The following is a 17,819-nucleotide window of genomic DNA, read 5'->3' on the forward strand; positions in this document are numbered from 1 at the left end:
CACAGCTAGCTAACAGACCTACATGTAGTCTCTTCACTCTCCCCAGCTAGCTAATGGAACTACACTCTCCACAGCTAGCTAACAGACCTACATGTAGTCTCGTCACTCTCCCCAGCTAGCTAACGGACCTACATGTAGTCTCGTCACTCTCCCCAGCTAGCTAATGGAACTACACTCTCCCCAGCTAGCTAATGGAACTACACTCTCCCCAGCTAGCTAACGGACCTCCATGTAGTCTCGTCACTCTCCCCAGCTAGCTAACAGACCTACATGTATTCTCTTCATTCTCCCCAGGTAGCTAATGGAACTACACTCTCCCCAGCTAGCTAACGGACCTACATGTCATCTCTTCACTCTCCCCAGCTAGCTAACGGTCATCGTAACAAACAGTCAGGGAGAATCTAAAATTCCAAAAGGGATGCATAGAGGATTATTATATATGTTTTTTTATTTTAATAGCAAAGATATACAGTGCAGTCGGACCCCTTGACTTCTTCCACATTTTGTTATGTTACAGCCTTATTCTTTCTTTGGGGAAAAAAACAAATCTAAACACAATACCCCATAATGACAAAGCAAAAACAGGCTTTTAGACATTTGAGAAAAAAAATGAAATATCACATTCACATAATTATTCAGACCCTTAACTCAGTACTTTGTTCCAGCACCTTTGGCAGCGATTACAGCCTTGAGTCTTCTTGGGTATGACGCTACAAGCTTGGCACACCTGTATTTGGGGAGATTCTCCCATTGTTCTCTGCAGATCCTCTCAAGCTCTGTCAGGTTGGATGGGGAGCGTCACTGCACAGCAATTTCCGGGTCTCTCCACAGATGTTTGATCGGGTTCAAGTCTGGGCTATGGCTGGGCCACTCACGGACATTCAGAGACTTGTCCCGAAGTCACTCCTGCATTATCTTGGCTGTATGCTTAGGGTCGTTGTCCTGTTGGAAGGTGAGCCTTCACCCCAGTCTGAGGTCCTGAGTGCTCTGGAGCAGGTTTTCATCAAGGATCTCTGTACTTTGCTCCGTTCATCTTTGCCTGGATCCTGACTAGTCTCCCAGTCCCTGCTGCTGAAAAACATCCCTACAGCATGATGCTGCCACCACCATGCTTCACCGTAGAGATGGTGCCAGGGTTCCTCCAGACGTGACGCTTGGCATTCAGGCCAAAGAGTTCGGTCTTGGTTTCATCAGACCAGAGAATCTTGTTTCTCATGGTCAGAGTCCTTTAGGTGTCTTTTGGCAAACTCCAAGCAGGCTGTCATGTGCCTTTTACTGAGGAGTGGCATCCGTCTGACCACTCTACCATATATGCCTGATTAGTGAAGTGCTGTAGAGATGGTTGTCCTTCTGGAAGGTTCTCCCATCTCCACAGAGGAACTCTGACTCTGTCAGAGTCATCATTGGGTTCTTGGTCACCTCCCTGTCCAAGGCCCTTCTCCCCTGATTGCTCAGTTTGGCCGGGCGGCCAGCTCTAGGAAGAGTCTTGGTGGTTCCAAACTTCTTCCATTTAAGAACGATGGAGGCCACTGTGTTCTTGGGGACCTTCAATGCTGCAGAAATGTTTTCGTAATCTTCCCCTGTGCCCTGACACCATGTCTCGGTGCTCTACGGACAATTCCTTCAACCTCACGGCTTGGTTTTTGCTCTGACAGGTTCTGTCACTCTGGGACCCTATATAGACAGGTGTGTACTTTTCCAAATCATGTCCAAGCTATTGAATTTACCACAGGTGGACTCCAATCAAGTTGTAGAAACATCTCAATGATGATTAATGGACATGATGCACCGGAGCTCAATTTTGAGTCTCATGGCAAAGAGTCTGAATACTTATGTAAATAATGTATTTCAGCTTATTTTTAATAAATGTGCAAACATTTCTGTAAGGCTGTTTTCACTTCGTCATTATTGGGCATTGTGTGTAGATTGATGCAATTTTTTTTTTTAAGATAAGGCTGTAACGTAACAAAATGTGGAAAAAGGGAAGGGGTCTGAATACTTTCCGAACACCTGGACCTTGGTGAAGACCGAATGTGGTCCACGGGGAAAAAGTTTGACATCACTGGTTTATAGTGTTAACTATAAGTGTGAGGGGGCAGGGCTTACCAGGACCAGACAGGTGTCAACCAATGAGAGGGTCCCTGAGCGGCCAATTCCAGCGCTGCAGTGCACTACCGCCGGTCCGTGATCCGCCCCCAACGAGCCAGACTCCCGCACCTTGAACAGGAAGTTGAGGAAGGACGCCGGCGATTCTGGGACACCAAAGTCAGGCCAGGTGGTGTAATGAAAGTGATAGATCTCTCTCTTCTCCCCTGTCTGGAAGACACAAGAGAGGACAAAACACATTGCTTGTGTCCCAAATGGCACCCCTATTCCCTAGTACATTACTTTTTGTCCGAAATGGCACCCTATCCCCTAGTGCATTACTATTGACCAGAGCCCAGTGGGCCCCGGTCTAAACTGCACCATAAATGGAATAGGGTGCCAGGTCCTACAGTACAAATGGACAGGAGCAGGATTGGACTCAATTCCATTTAAATTCAGGAAACAAACTGAAATTCCAATTCTCATCCTTGAAAATAATAGTGGACCACTGCATTGACCCTAACCCTGGAGATAGTAGAACACTGTACTTCCCTGGGGAGGAAGGGAGGGGATAATAGATAGAGATTGAAGCTTGGACGATAAACTGAAAGTTACCGACACTGACATTTCCCTCTTCTAACCAAAGCAATTTTACTGACGTCCGTAATTTCGATGATTAGGCTACACAACGTTCCTGCAGACATTTTTGGTTCTAAAACCATTATTTGCCCTAAACCTGCTTCTTGCATCAAAAGTATCTGCCCTCACTCCCTCTCCCCCTTTGCACACGGAGTGAAGGGAGGGCTGCATTTACTGTTGTTAAAAAAAGAGGAGTCTCTAAGCTTTATGAGAGTATAGAAAGTATTTCTCAACTCTCAATGTTAAGGAAATAACACCACTTTACTGAGTATGTAATTGAGATGATGCGCCAGCAGTACGAAGTGTAGCCATTTGTTTATTTGTTGGACAATACATGTACTGTTAGATGAATTGCATGGCTATTTAGCAACAGCTATATGCTACACAATTCACCACCTGAGGAAGTGGGAACTCAAAACACATGAGTTCTCACTTCCTCAGGTGATGAATTATGTAGTATATAGCCTTGGCCAGCAATATGCACAGAAACAGGCAGGCACATGAAATAGCTAACTTAGGGTAAGTTCCTAGCTAGCATTCAACTTATCTCATAAAAAAAACAATCAATCTTAACATAATCACTAGTTAACTACACATGGTTGATGATATTACTAGTTTATCTAGCTTGTCCTGCGCTGCATATAATCGAATCACAGCCTACTTCGCCAAACGGGTGATGATTTAACGGCATTCGCGAAAAAAGCACTGTTGTTGCACCAATGTGTACCTAACCATAAAAATCTGTCTTTCACAATACACAAGTATACATTTTTAAAACTGCATATTTGGTTAATATTGCCTGCTAACATGAATTTATTTTAGCTAGGGAAATTGTGTCACTTCTCTTGCGTTCTGTGCAAGCAGTCAGGGTATATGCAGCAGTTTGGGCCGCCTGGCTCGTTGCGAACTGTGTGAAGACCATTTCTTCCTAACAAAGACTAATTCATTTGCCAGAATTGTACATAATTATGACATAACATTGAAGGTTGTGCAATATAAACAGCAATATTTAGACTTAGGGATGCCACCCATGAGATAAAATCCGGAACGGTTCCGTATTTCACTGAAAGAAAAAATGTTTTGTTTTCGAAATGTCCGTTTCCGGATTTGACCATATTAATGACCCAAGGCTCGTATTTCTGTTTTATTATATTATAATTAAGTCTATGATTTGATAGCGCAGTATGACTGGGCGGTGGTAGGCAGCAGCAGGCTCGTAAGCATTCATTCAAACAGCACTTCCTGCATTTGCCAGCAGCTCTTCGCTGTGATTCAAGCATTCCACTGTTTATGACTTCAAGCCTATCAACTCCTGAGATTAGACTGGCAATATTAAAGTACCTATTAGAACATCCAATAGTCAAAGGTATGTGAAATACAAATCGTATAGAGAGAAATAGTCCTATAATAACTACAACCTAAAACTTCTTACCTGGGAATATTGAAGACTCATGTTAAAAGGAACCACCAGCATTCTCATGTTCTGAGCAAGGAACTTAAACGTTAGCTTTTTTACATGGCAAATATTGCACTTTTTACTTTCATCTCCATCACTTTGTTTTTGCATTATTTAATCCATATTGAACATGTTTAATGATTTATTTGAGACTAAATAGATTGTATGTATTATATTAAGTTAAAATAAAAGTGTTCATTCAGTATTGTTGTAATTGTCATTATTACAAATATATATATAAAAATAGGTAGATTAATCGGTATCGGATTTTTTTGGTCCTCCAATAAATCAGTATCGGTGTTGAAAAATCATAAATCGGTCGACCTCTAGTAACAGCAGAGGTGTACAGTAGGCATCCTGATAAATAAGAATATGCCTTTCCCCTTATATCCCAGCACATAAACCAAGAAGGCAATTTTCTTATGTTGAATTGTACTTTACATGGTGAAAAATACACATTGATTTCATTGTATCAGGGGCAAATCTAGATCACATCCACACAGGAAGTATTATTTTAGCAGGTGACCTAAATCATACATTCGATAAGATTAACAGACGTAGCAATGAAAAAGGCCCATTTAGGGAGCCTCCAAAGAGGCAAAACATGTAATCTCTACAAATAATTTATAGGACACATAGAGATTACTATTCCCAACTCCAAAAGACTATTCCTTCTTTTCTCAAAAGGTAGAAAAACTATTTAAGAATTGACTAAATTTTTTCCTCTCCAAAAATTCACTCAACAATTTACTGGATAAAAAAAAAAAAATAGATGATATAGTGATATCGGATCATTCTCTAGCATCGTGCTTAATTACACCAGGAGAAAATAATCTCCTGGACCCAAAATTGTATAAATAGATAAACAAATGTAGACAGAGAAAAGCCGACCCCTGATACAATTTGGGATGCTTTTAAGGTGTACATTAGGGGAATGATCATTTCATACTCGCCAAAAGTTAAATCTGATTTAGAAATTGAAATGAAAGAAAATCACTATCTTAGAAAAAGCCCATAAATCTTTACAAGGTAAAGAAGAAAATACAATTTCTGAACTTAAGCAGGAATACAATCTTTTACTTTTGAAGACAGCCAACAGGTTAAACTCAAATAAAGCATACTACTTAATGGAAAATAAACCTGGTAAATATCTCGCAGCTCTCATGAAATTAACACATGGTAAACAAATTAGATATATTTTTAAACTAAGATACAAAAGTGGTCATTAGAAACAGTGCGATTAATTACTATTTTAAAAGCTTCTATGAAAATGTATATAAATCAGAATTAAACAGTTTGACGGATCCTATAACCTTCTTAGACTCAACAAGTCCGAAGCAAATATCAGCCGACAAAAAAAAAAGATTAAAACTGTAAACACCCAAGAAGAAATATTAGATACTGTTAAAACATTTGCATGGAGGAAATCACCAGGAATGGATGGCTTCCCAAAGAATTCTATTCAACATTTTGGGACAATGTAGCCCCCCCTATTTACACAAATGACAACACACACGTCACACAATTCAGTACTTCCTAGTTCCATGTATCAAATAGTTATTTTCAGTTAAATTGAAACCAGGAAAATCTGGAGAGTCCCCTGCTGATTATAGACAAATTCAATAAATTGTGACAAAATTATAACAAAGCTTATAAGCAATAGAATGGCAAACGTCTTACCAGACTTGTTATATATCAAACAAATGTTTCAGTTTAATACAATATGCAAAAAAACCAGGACATATATTATTCAATTATGGCTGTTGATGCCAAAAAGGCTTTTGATCGTCTTGAATAGCCTTCTGTATTCAAAACTTTTGACACTTTCAACTTTCCAGCTGAAATATTACATTTAATAAAACATATTGAATAAATGTTCTAAAGGAAAAATATACACAAATAATATATTATCTGATGAATGCTTTAGAAAGGGGGACAAGACAGGGATGTCCTCTCTCCCCCTTCCTGTTTCCACTGGCAATTGAACTGCTTGCAGAAATAATTAGACAGGACACAAACTTAACAGGTATCAGTATTGGTAAACATGAAAATAAACTAAACTTATTTGCAGATGATCTCCTGAAATACCTGACAAATATTGAAAACTTAATGTCCAACATTGAAAACCCAATGCCCAACATTGAAAACCCAATGCCCAACATTGAAAACTCAATGCCTTGCTAAGAATATTTTCAGAATACTCAAATCTCAGGATACAGAAAAAACAGCAATCCTTTCAGGAGACCACAAAAAATATGAACTACATAGGATGCTTAATAAGTGACAAACAACAATTATATCAGATAACTTTACTCCATTACTCAACAATATGAAAGCAGATCTAACTAAATTGAATAATCTTCCCATAAATCTTACAGGTACAATAAACCTCTAGAATGGCTGCTAAAGTTTTGGTATTTATTTTCGATATTACTAATTACCCCACAAAGACATCTAATTAAATGGAATCACCTTCCCATACATCTACAGGTAGAATAAATGTATTTATAATGGCATTGCTGCTAAAGTTTTGGTATTTATTTTCGGTATTACTAATTACCCCACAAAGACATTCTTTAAAAAAGTTTACTTGGTCATAAGACTTTATATCGGACAAATAAAATTCATAGAATAAAAGAGGGAAGTTTAACATCTTCCTATGTCTGAGGGTGGTTTTAACCTTCCAGATTGTAATTGTATCAACTCACTACCCAAGGCTTTTACTTGTGACATATAGTTAAATGTCCTAAATAGGAAGAATGGGTACATAATTCAAGATGCGCATCCCCAAAATCTTTTTCTGTGTCTATTTTCAAAAGATAAAGCTAAGAACATTAACAATTACATAGTTAAGAACACTATAAACATGTTCTACAAGAACCAATATCAGTCCCTATGGAACAACCCTTGGATAGCTTTCCAGAATTCACAGATACATTGGAAAACAGATTTCTTTACATGATAGTTTCAAATACATACAACTTAAAAGTTACATTTTGATTTGAAATATGTTAGACAGAGCATCCTCAAAGAAATCTTATTTGAGTCAGAAAAGGATGTTCATATGATAGGGAAGATATACAAATCCTTGAAGAGAGCATATCCAACTGACAATCTTTTAGAAAAAAATCTTGGAACCAGGACTTAAAAAGAACTGATGTTTGGACAAGATGGAGGGAAAGTTGGAGAATAACTAACGAAATTACAGTTAAGAAAAATGTACGTTAAATCCGGTATAAACTAATGTATAGAATGTATTATACAAGAGACAAAATGCATACATTCTACAGCACAATGGCAGTCATGTCTTAAGTGTAAAACTAAAAATTACCTTCTGGGAATGCGACAAAGTCCCAAAGTTATGGGCGGAGCTAGAAAGTTGGCTGTCAGACGTTTTACAACGTAAATGTACTTTAAATACATCTGTCTGTATATTTCAAGACGTGGCATATGGGGGCGTAGTGAGATACCCAATGGACTGGACGATTCTCTTATCACTCATCTTGGAAAAAAAGTATGCTAAAAACTTGGACATCAATCATGGAAAATTGTCAGTCTAGAGCCCTGCCACAAACGGAAAAGTCTGTATTTTATCACAATATCGCAATTATTGTCCATATCGCCCAGCTCTAATAGAGATGTGTGGAAATAATCTCTAATGCATCATATTCACACCATTTTAGATATATGGCTCGTTAGCATTCTGCTACCCCAGCACCTTGATCAAGCATCAATTTTAAATCACACTGAATAAGATCACAGAGGAGACCTGAGACAAAGCATTACATGGGCTTGCTCCTACCCATCTTTCTTATTTGGTCCTGCCGTACATACCTACATGTATGCCATGGTCACAAGACGCAGGCCTCCTAATTGTCCCTAGAATTTCTAAGCAAACAGCTGGAGGCAGGGCTTTCTCCTATAGAGCTCCATTTTTATGGAATGGTCTGCCTACCCATATGAGAGACGCAGTCTCAACCTTTAAGTCTTTACTGAAGACTTATCTCTTCAGTAGGTCATATGATTGAGTGTAGTCTGGCCCAGGAGTGTGAAGGTGAACGGAAAGGCTCTGGGGCAAAGAACCGCCGTCGCTGTCTCTGCCTGGCCGGTTCCCCTCTCTCCACTGGGATTCTCTGTCTCTAACCCTATTACAGGGGCTGAGTCACTGGCTTACTGGTGCTCTTCCATGCCATCCCTAGGAGGGGTGTGTCACTTGAGTAGGTTGAGTCACTTACGTGATCTTCCTGTCTGGGTTGGTGCTCCCCCATGGGTTGTGCCGTGGCAGAGATCTTTGTGGGCTATACTCGGCCTTGTCTCAGGATGGTAAGTTGGTGGTTGAAGATATCCCTTTAGTGGTGTGGGGGCTGTGCTTTGGCAAAGTGGGTGGGGTTATATCCTGCCTGTTTGGCCCTGTCCGGGGGTGTCCTCGGATGGGGCCACAGTGTCTCCTGACCCTTCCTGTCTCAGCCTTCAGTATTTATGCTGCAGTAGTTTATGTGTCGGGGGGCTAGGGTCAGTTTGTTATATCTGGAGTATTTCTCCTGTCTTATCCGGTGTCCTGTGTGAATTTAAGTATGCTCTCTCTAATTCTCTTTCTTTCTCTCTCTCTCTCTCTGAGGACCTGAGCCCTAGGACCATGCCTCAGGACTACCCGGCATGATGACTCATTGCTGTCCCCAGTCCACCTGGCCGTGCTGCTGCTCCAGTTTCAACTATTCTGCCTGCGGCTATGGAACCCTGACCTGTTCACCAGACGTGCTACATGTCCCAGACCTGGTGTTTTCAACTCTCTAGAGACAGCAGGAGTGGTAGAGATACTCTCAATGATCGGCTATGAAAAGCCAACTGACATTTACTCCTGAGGTGCTGACTTGCTACACCCTCGACAACTACTGTGATTATTATTATTTGACCCTGCTGGTCATTTATGAACATTTGAACATCTTGGCCATGTTCTGTTATAATCTCCAACCCGGCACAGCCAGAAGAGGACTGGCCACCACTCATAGCCTGGTTCCTCTCAAGGTTTCTTCCTAGGTTTTGACCTTTCTAGGGAGTTTTTCCTAGCAACCGTGCTTCTACACCTGCATTGCTTGCTGTTTGGGGTTTTAGGCTGGGTTTCTGTACAGCACTGAGATACAGTGCCTTGCGAAAGTATTCGGCCCCCTTGAACTTTGCGACCTTTTGCCACATTTCAGGCTTCAAACATAAAGATATAAAACTATTTTTTTGTGATGAATCAACAACAAGTGGGACACAATCATGAAGTGGAACGACATTTATTGGATATTTCAAACTTTTGTAACAAATCAAAAACTGAAAAATTGGGCGTGCAAAATTATTCAGCCCCCTTAAGTTAATCTTCATTCTACCCCCTCCTTTTTCGAACATTCTGTTAAAAATCGCACAACTTTTCAGCGTCCTGCTACTCATGCCAGGAATATAGTATATGCATATGATTAGTATGTGTGGATAGAAAACACTCTGAAGTTTCTAAAACTGGTTAAATCACGGCTGTGACTATAACAGATCGTGTGTTTCATCGAAAAGCGCAAGAAAAACTGCTCACTGAAAGCTAAAAATAATATCCATGCGTCAATTTCATGGATTGTTAGAAGGGCACAAAATTAATTATGGACCTGCATGCAATTCCTACAGATTCCACACGATGTCGCCATTGTCGTCATTTTCCGGGAGTTTTTTGTTGGTAAATCCAACTAACTGGATTCAATTTCTTCCGGTCTCCGCCAGGATGTTTTGAAGTGCACATTTTCAGCCATTGATTTGAAGACGAGGAGCTATTGAATACACATCGCCCTGTAATCATTTTGATAGATTATAAACGTTTACTAATACCTAAAGTTGGATTACAAAAGTATTTCGAAGTGTTTTGTGAAAGTTTATCGTCGACTTTTTTAATTTAAAAAAATGACGCTGCGTTTTAAAACTATGTTTTTTTCTGAATTACACAGCTTCCATAGAAAGCTATTTTGGGTATATATGGACCGATTTAATCGAAAAAAAGACCCAATAGTGATGTTTATGGGGCATATAGGAGTGCCAAGAAAGAAGCTCGTCAAAGGTAATGAATGTTTTATATTTTATTTCTGCGTTTTGTGTAGCGCCGGCTACGCTAAATCTTTGTTTACGTCAAATTCAGGCATTTTGGGGTGTTGCATGCTATCAGATAATAGCTTCTCATGCTTTCGCCGAAAACCATTTTAAAAATCTGACTTGTTGGCTAGATTCACAACGAGTGTAGCTTTAATTCAATACCCTGCATGTGTATTTTGATGAACGTTTGAGTTTTAACGAGTACATTTAGCATTTAGCGTAGCGCATTTGCATTTCCAGGTGCCTACTTGAGACATCTGCGTCTCAAGTAGGAGCAAGAAGTTAATACTTTGTAGCGCCACCTTTTGCTGCGATTACAGCTGTAAGTCGCTTGGGGTATGTCTCTATCAGTTTTGCACATCGAGAGACTGACATTTTTTCCCATTCCTCCTTGCAAAACAGCTCGAGCTCAGTGAGGTTGGATGGAGAGCATTTGTGAACAGCAGTTTTCAGTTCTTTCCACAGATTCTCGATTGGATTCAGGTCTGGACTTTGACTTGGCCATTCTAACACCTGGATATGTTTATTTTTGAACCATTCCATTGTAGATTTTGCTTTATGTTTTGGATCATTGTCTTGTTGGAAGACAAATCTCCGTCCCAGTCTCAGGTCTTTTGCAGACTCCATCAGGTTCTCTTTCAGAATGGTCCGGAATTTGGCTCCATCCATCTTCCCATCAATTTTAACCATCTTCCCTGTCCCTGCTGAAGAAAAGCAGGCCCAAACCATGATGCTGCCACCACCATGTTTGACAGTGGGTATGGTGTGTTCAGGGTGATGAGCTGTGTTGCTTTTACGCCAAACATAACGTTTTGCATTGTTGCCAAAAAGTTCAATTTTGGTTTCATCTGACCAGAGCACCTTCTTCCACATGTTTGGTGTGTGTCCCAGGTGGCTTGTGGCAAACTTTAAACAACACTTTTTATGGATATCTTTAAGAAATGGCTTTCTTCTTGCCACTCTTCCAAAGGCCAAATTTGTGCAATATACGACTGATTGTTGTCCTATGGACAGAGTCTCCCACCTCAGCTGTAGATCTCTGCAGTTCATCCAGAGTGATCATGGGCCTCTTGGCTGCATCTCTGATCAGTCTTCTCCTTGTATGAGCTGAAAGTTTAGAGGGATGGCCAGGTCTTGGTAGATTTGCAGTGGTCTGATACTCCTTCCATTTCAATATTATCGCTTCCACAGTGCTCCTTGGGATGTTTAAAGCTTGGGAAATCTTTTTGTATCCAAATCCGGCTTTAAACTTCTTCACAACAGTATCTCGGACCTGCCTGGTGTGTTCCTTGTTCTTCATGATGCTCTCTGCGCTTTTAACGGACCTCTGAGACTATCACAGTGCAGGTGCATTTATACGGAGAATTGATTACACACAGATGGATTGTATTTATCCTCATTAGTCATTTAGGTCAACATTGGATCATTCAGAGATCCTCACTGAACTTCTGGAGAGAGTTTGCTGCACTGAAAGTAAAGGGGCTGAATAATTTTTCCACGCCCAATTATTCAGTTTTTGATTTGTTAAAAAAGTTTGAAATATCCAATAAATGTCGTTCCACTTCATGATTGTGTCCCACTTGTTGTTGATTCTTCACAAAAAATACAGTTTTATATCTTTATGTTTGAAGCCTGAAATGTGGCAAAAGGTCGCAAAGTTCAAGGGGGCCGAATACTTTCGCAAGGCACTGTATCAGCTGATGTAAGAAGGGCTATATAAATAAATGTGATTTGATCCTAGATTACACTCCTGCATTACTCAGACTTCCACTATGTGAAAGAGACTCACCTTATCATTTTGCAGCTCCAGCACTCTGGTTGTGTAGTAGGACTTGACGTCTTCTGAAACCAGCGTTATCAGGAAATGTGTATCTCTGAACGACATCTCATGCTCATCCTGCGTTGGCCAATACTGAGCACACTTTTCCTGTCAGGCGGGAAATACAGAAGACAGTCAGTCAGCCAGCCAGTCAGTCACCTTAGTTGAACGGTGAAGTTATGACAGAAAAGAGAAGTGTTTCCAGTCTTAATAATATTCTGAATAAGCACTATCAGTCCCATGTTTTATGATTATGATTAATATTATCAAAGTATGTGTAGCCCAGCATTCTACTTAATGCAGTGACAGTCCCTATAAAGACTAAAGCTACAAGGTTTCACTACATTTGATAAAGTTAATCATTCATTTTCTACAAGTCCCTCTAAAATATGGACAACCAGGTTACGTAATGTCATGCTATTAAAAGGCATCTGTTGGCCGTAACAAGACTGAATAGAACCTCATGACACCAATATTCACCCCTGGCTCCTCCTCTTCCAGGAAGGGAAACTAAACTCATGATCCAACACCTACTGCTGCTACTTTGACACAAGATGACATGAAGGGGAGGTCGGCTCAAGTAGCATCTGAGGCATAAAGCCTGTGCTTGGGGAACTGTCAGGTCCCCTCTCACAGACCTACAGTAGTACAGACCTAACTGCCATCTCAACACCTCCCACCACCAAGCATCACCAGACCAGGAATTCACTCTCTAAACCACACAGAGTAGGAGGAAATACCCCTCCACAGAAAGTGGCTTTTCACTCCCCCACCTTAACAAAAATAGTGTGATCTGTGTACCACATGCAGGCAATACTAGAAGATAGTAGTTATGTACTCACTGATCCCTTCTCTATGACTCTGTTCAGCATGATGACAGCCTTGGTATTCTGTTCCCAGATCATCAACCAGAAGTGACCACAGGTGTTCCTCAGAGGACCCTGTGGATGACGCACAGACACAAGCCCATTAGCTAACCAAGATTACACATTGGGAAATGTAAGTGCATTTGGGGGTTAGTAAAGTAATAAATAATACAAGATATCAACAGTTCTATTTGTAACTTTTCAGGCTTAGAAACATCATTCATATAATATCAAACCACCAGGTCAGAGTGCAAACAGATTGTTTTAGTCAATGTGGTAACATTTAGTTCCTCCCATCAAACCCTTCATCCATTTCCTGTTTTCCAGTCATTGCTCTGTAACACCACCACTGTGGCTGTTGTTAAACAGAACCTTCATAACAACCAGTAACAACACCCCTGTGGTTAACCAAAACCGTCATAACAACATCACTGTGGCTAAACAGAACCTTAACGTGTGTGTTCTGTGATTTACTCACTATTAATCAAGTGTTCTATTAATCAGTGTTTTGTTAACAAAGTGTTAGTAATGTTAAATCCGTGTTTTGTTAACCTTTCTAGGGCAGGCGTTCCGCTAGCGGGACCCCTCGACAACATTCGGCTGAAAAGGCAGCGCGCAAAATGTAAAAATATTTTTTTGAAATATGTAACCCTAACCCAAGTCCAATACAGCAAATGAAAGATAAACATCTTGTTAATCTACCCATTTTGTCCGATTTCAAAAAAACTTTACAGCGAAAGCACAACATATTATGATTATGTTAGATTATAGATTATGTTAGGTCAGAGTCAAGTCAAAAACACACAGCCATTTTCCAGCCACAGAGAGGAGTCACAAAAATCAGAAATATAGATCAAATGAATCCCCAACCTTTGATGATCCTCATCAGATGACACTCATAGGACATCATGTTACACAATACATGTATGTTGTGTTCGATAATGTGCATATTTATATAAAGAAATCTCAGTTTACATTGGCACGTTACGTGCAGTAATGTTTTGATTCCAAAACATCCAGTGATTTTGCAGAAATACTCATAATAAACACTGATAAAAGATACAACTGTTATTCACAGAATTAAAGATAGACTTCTCCTGAATGCAACTGCTGTGTCAGATTTCAAAAGCATAATCTGAAAACGGGGCTCAGAACCCAAAACAGCTAGAGGAATATCCGCCATTTTGGAGTCAACAAGGTTAGAAATTACACCATAAATATTCACTTACCTTTGATGATCTTCATCAGACGGCACTCCCAGGAATCCCAGTTCGACAATAAAATGACTGATTTGTTCCATAAAGTTCCATAAAGTCCATACATTTTGTCCAAATAGCCACTTGTTGTTAGCGTGTTCAGCCCAGTAATCCATCTTCATGAGGTGCAGGCACTTCGTCCAGACAAAAACTCGGAAAGTTCCGTTACAGTTCTTTAGAAACATGTCAAACGATGTATGGAATCAATCTTTAGGATGTTTTTAACATAAAACATCAATAATGTTCCAACCGGAGAATTCCTTTGTCTGAAAAAAAGCATTGGAACGAAAGGTAATTCTGTCGGGAGCGCGCGTCATGAGACCAAGGCACTCTGCCAGACCACTGACTCAGAGGTCTCATGAGCCCCTCCTTTATAGTAGAAGCCTCATTCAAGTTTCTAAAGACGGTTGACATCTAGTGGAAGCCGTAGGAAGTGCAACTTTATCCATCTCAATGTGTATTCGGTAGGCCAAGCTTTGAAAAACTACAAACCATAGATGTCCCACTTCCCGGTTGGATTTTTCTCAGGTTTTCACCTGCCATATGAGTTATGTTATACTCACAGACATCATTCAAACAGTTTTAGAAACTTCAGATTGTTTTCTATCCAATACTACTAATACTATGCATATATTAGCATCTGGGACAGAGTAGGAGGCAGTTCACTCTGAGCACGCTATTCATCCAAAAGTGAAAATGCTGCCCCTTATTCCAAAAAGGTTTTAACCAAGGGTTCTGTTATTTAAGGGTTCTGTTAATCAAGTGTTCTGTTAATCAAGTGTTCTGTTAATCGTTAGTTTGGTTAATCAAGTGTTCTGAGAACCAAGTGTTCTGAGAAGCAAGTGTTCTGTTAATCGTTAGATTGGTGAATCAAGTGTTTGCTCTGTTAATCATGTGTTACATTTTTCAAGTGTTCTGTTAATTGTTACATTGGTTAATCAAGTATTCTGTTAATCAAGTGTTAGTTCTGAAATTCTTCGGGAACAGTGTCCCTTCCATGGGAAAGTTGAGCTAACATAGGCTAATGCGATTAGCATGAGGTTGTAAGTAACAAGAACATTTCCCAGGACATAGACATATCTAATATTGGCAGAAAGCTTGACACAAAAGTTGGAACAGAAATGCAATGATTCATTGGATCAGTCTAAAACTTTGCACATACACGGATGTCATCTAGTGGCCAAAATCTAAATTGCATCTGGGCTGGTATAATACACTATGGCCTTTCTCTTGCATTTCAAACATGATGGTACAAAAAGATACAAAAGAACGGTTCATTTTTTCTTTGTATTATCTTTTACAAGATCTATTGTGTTATATTCTACTACATTCCTTTCACATTTCCATAAACTTCAGTGTTTCCTTTCAAATGGTACCAAGGATATGCATATCCTTGATTCAGGCAGTTAGATTTGGGTATGTAATTTTATGGGAAAATTTAAAAAAAGGGTCTTGTTCTGTTAATCAAGTGCTTGTTCTGTTAATCAAGTAATCTGAGAATCAATTATTCTCTTCATCAAGTGTTCGTTGTGTTCATCAAGTGTTACTTCGGGTTCATCAAGTGTTCTGTAAATTAGTGTCCATTCTGTTAATTAGTGTCCATTCTGTTAATCAGTGTCCATTCTGTTAATCAAGTGTTCTTTTCATCAGTGTTAGTGCTGTTCATCAGTGTTGCTCATCAAGTGTTGGTGCTGTTCATCAAGTGTTGGTGCTGTTCATCAAGTGTTGGTGCTGTTCATCAAGTGTTGGTGCTGTTCATCAAGTGTTGGTGCTGTTCATCAAGTGTTGGTGCTGTTCATCAAGTGTTGGTGCTGTTCATCAAGAACTGATATAGAAGTTAGACGTAGTTGGAAAGAAACAATACAAAGAGGAAAACATACTAGAGGGCTGTAGATGGGTGCAATAAAAACAAAATAGGCAAAAACTGAACGGACAATAAGAAGAGAACAGACAACAATAACAACAGAATGGACAACAATAACAACAGAATGGACAAGTCACCTGAGTTAAAATGTAGCTCCTCTGGGCCTCCTCCATGACCACCAGGCTGGCGTTGATGTAGTCGTTCTCTGTGTTCTCCAGTTTAACTCTGCTGTGATCAACTACACAGTCAACAACAGAGGAGAGAAGTAATATATGAACAACATATCCAAGTGAAAGACAAGTTCATGTATGTATTGTATTGGTGCAAAATTAACTGCCTCATTGAGGACAAAGTTTTCTGAATCTGAAGTTGGTATCATACTGCAGTCAATGTGGTACGGTTCAAGACAACAACGAAACCTTTTAAAGAACAAGATATAAAGGAGTATGAAGTCACTTACATGGACTGACATCTCTGTATCGGTTCCGGTTGCGATTTTCTGGATATTTAGCAACTTTTAAAGGACATTCATGGGACTGATTCCGTATTTCCTGCAAACAAACGGTTTAGTCATCACGGACTAATAGACTATGAATTGGTCCTCTATATACCTACTGTACCATGAGGTTTCTGAAGACACACAAGGTCAGACTACTTTAGATATTCACAGAATCAGACCATGTTTAGCTACTGTAGATCCTTTGGTCACACTTGCTGATAGGGTGGAGGATGCTGTGGGAACTCAATGGAGCCTTGTGTATTACTGGTAGGATAATGGTTTAGGTTTGGGGGACTATTTTAGTAGTTTATGAACAGTGGATGACAGAAGAGCAGAAATTCCTTATGGATCAGGAATAATCTCATCCCTAAAAATGATCATGACATAAAGGCAGGTTTCATCAGCACAACTGACTGGTCTGTAACAAGGAGGGGAAACAAACTTACGGAGAAAGGCAGTTCATCTTTAGGAGTGTCGTTAAACAAATTAAACACAGCGGATTACGATCAAATCATGATAACACAATTTGCCACACTAGGCAGCAACCAATGGATGTTAAAAAGGTTAAACCCGTTGACCAACAAATGCAGGAAATAGTTGTAATCTGCGATTCCCCAAATAAACACTTGTGTTAACTAGTTGGCACCACCAGCAAGGGTTTGAAGCTGTTGACAAACGATGTGTTTGTAGCTGTCAATCTAATCTTACTATGGATAAGAGAACAACCGTCAGCCAAATAGCTAGCTAGATAAACCTCTTAGCGAGGATATCGTTAGTAACCGCATGTATGAGCACGCTAAAAACTCCGCTGGCACTCGGCTTTGGAGTCTGGCTGAGTATTGTTGTGCGCCATCGCCGAAAAGACATGTCTAAAGACAGCAAAGTAAAAGGCAACAAGATAACTAAGCAATAAACATCTGTGCGTATTTCTACAAATAGCTGCTATTTGCGTGCGTAAATAGCAGCTGACACTGGTGCTGCTAGCTGCATCAGCTAAGCTAACAGACAGGCCAACAGCTAGCTAACTTACTATGTATAAATTCTGCCACCGGCCCTCTGAATCCATGTCCTTAAAGTCCTGGTCCATTTTTAAACTGTTCTTTTATCAATATGGATGATAACTATAAATTATTTAAGTCATTACTTGTTTTAAAACAAAGCCATTCGCCCCAAAAAAAAAAAAAAAAAACCCGATTACAGACTTTGTCAGTGGAGTTGACG

The 17,819-nt window shown here is 39.9% G+C and overlaps 1 protein-coding gene across 1 annotated transcript in view; it reads right to left on the bottom strand.

Annotated features, from left to right (window-relative positions):
• Positions 1 to 17,818, bottom strand: part of LOC139391811 (protein tyrosine phosphatase non-receptor type 2b) — a 30,270-nt gene extending 12,452 nt beyond the window's left edge. Inside the window, exons 1-6 of the mRNA XM_071139376.1 lie at positions 17,629 to 17,818; positions 16,560 to 16,650; positions 16,237 to 16,337; positions 12,956 to 13,054; positions 12,084 to 12,221; positions 2,107 to 2,316 (exon numbers count right to left, since the gene is read on the bottom strand). Of these exons, the coding sequence (XP_070995477.1) occupies positions 2,107 to 2,316; positions 12,084 to 12,221; positions 12,956 to 13,054; positions 16,237 to 16,337; positions 16,560 to 16,650; positions 17,629 to 17,685 (696 nt within the window). The 5' untranslated portion in view covers positions 17,686 to 17,818. The remainder of the gene's footprint in view (positions 1 to 2,106; positions 2,317 to 12,083; positions 12,222 to 12,955; positions 13,055 to 16,236; positions 16,338 to 16,559; positions 16,651 to 17,628) is intronic.
• Position 17,819: the final 1 nt, after the last annotated feature.

This window comes from Oncorhynchus clarkii, chromosome 32 (assembly GCF_045791955.1).
Source record: "Oncorhynchus clarkii lewisi isolate Uvic-CL-2024 chromosome 32, UVic_Ocla_1.0, whole genome shotgun sequence".
Classification (NCBI taxonomy): Eukaryota; Metazoa; Chordata; class Actinopteri; order Salmoniformes; family Salmonidae; genus Oncorhynchus; species Oncorhynchus clarkii.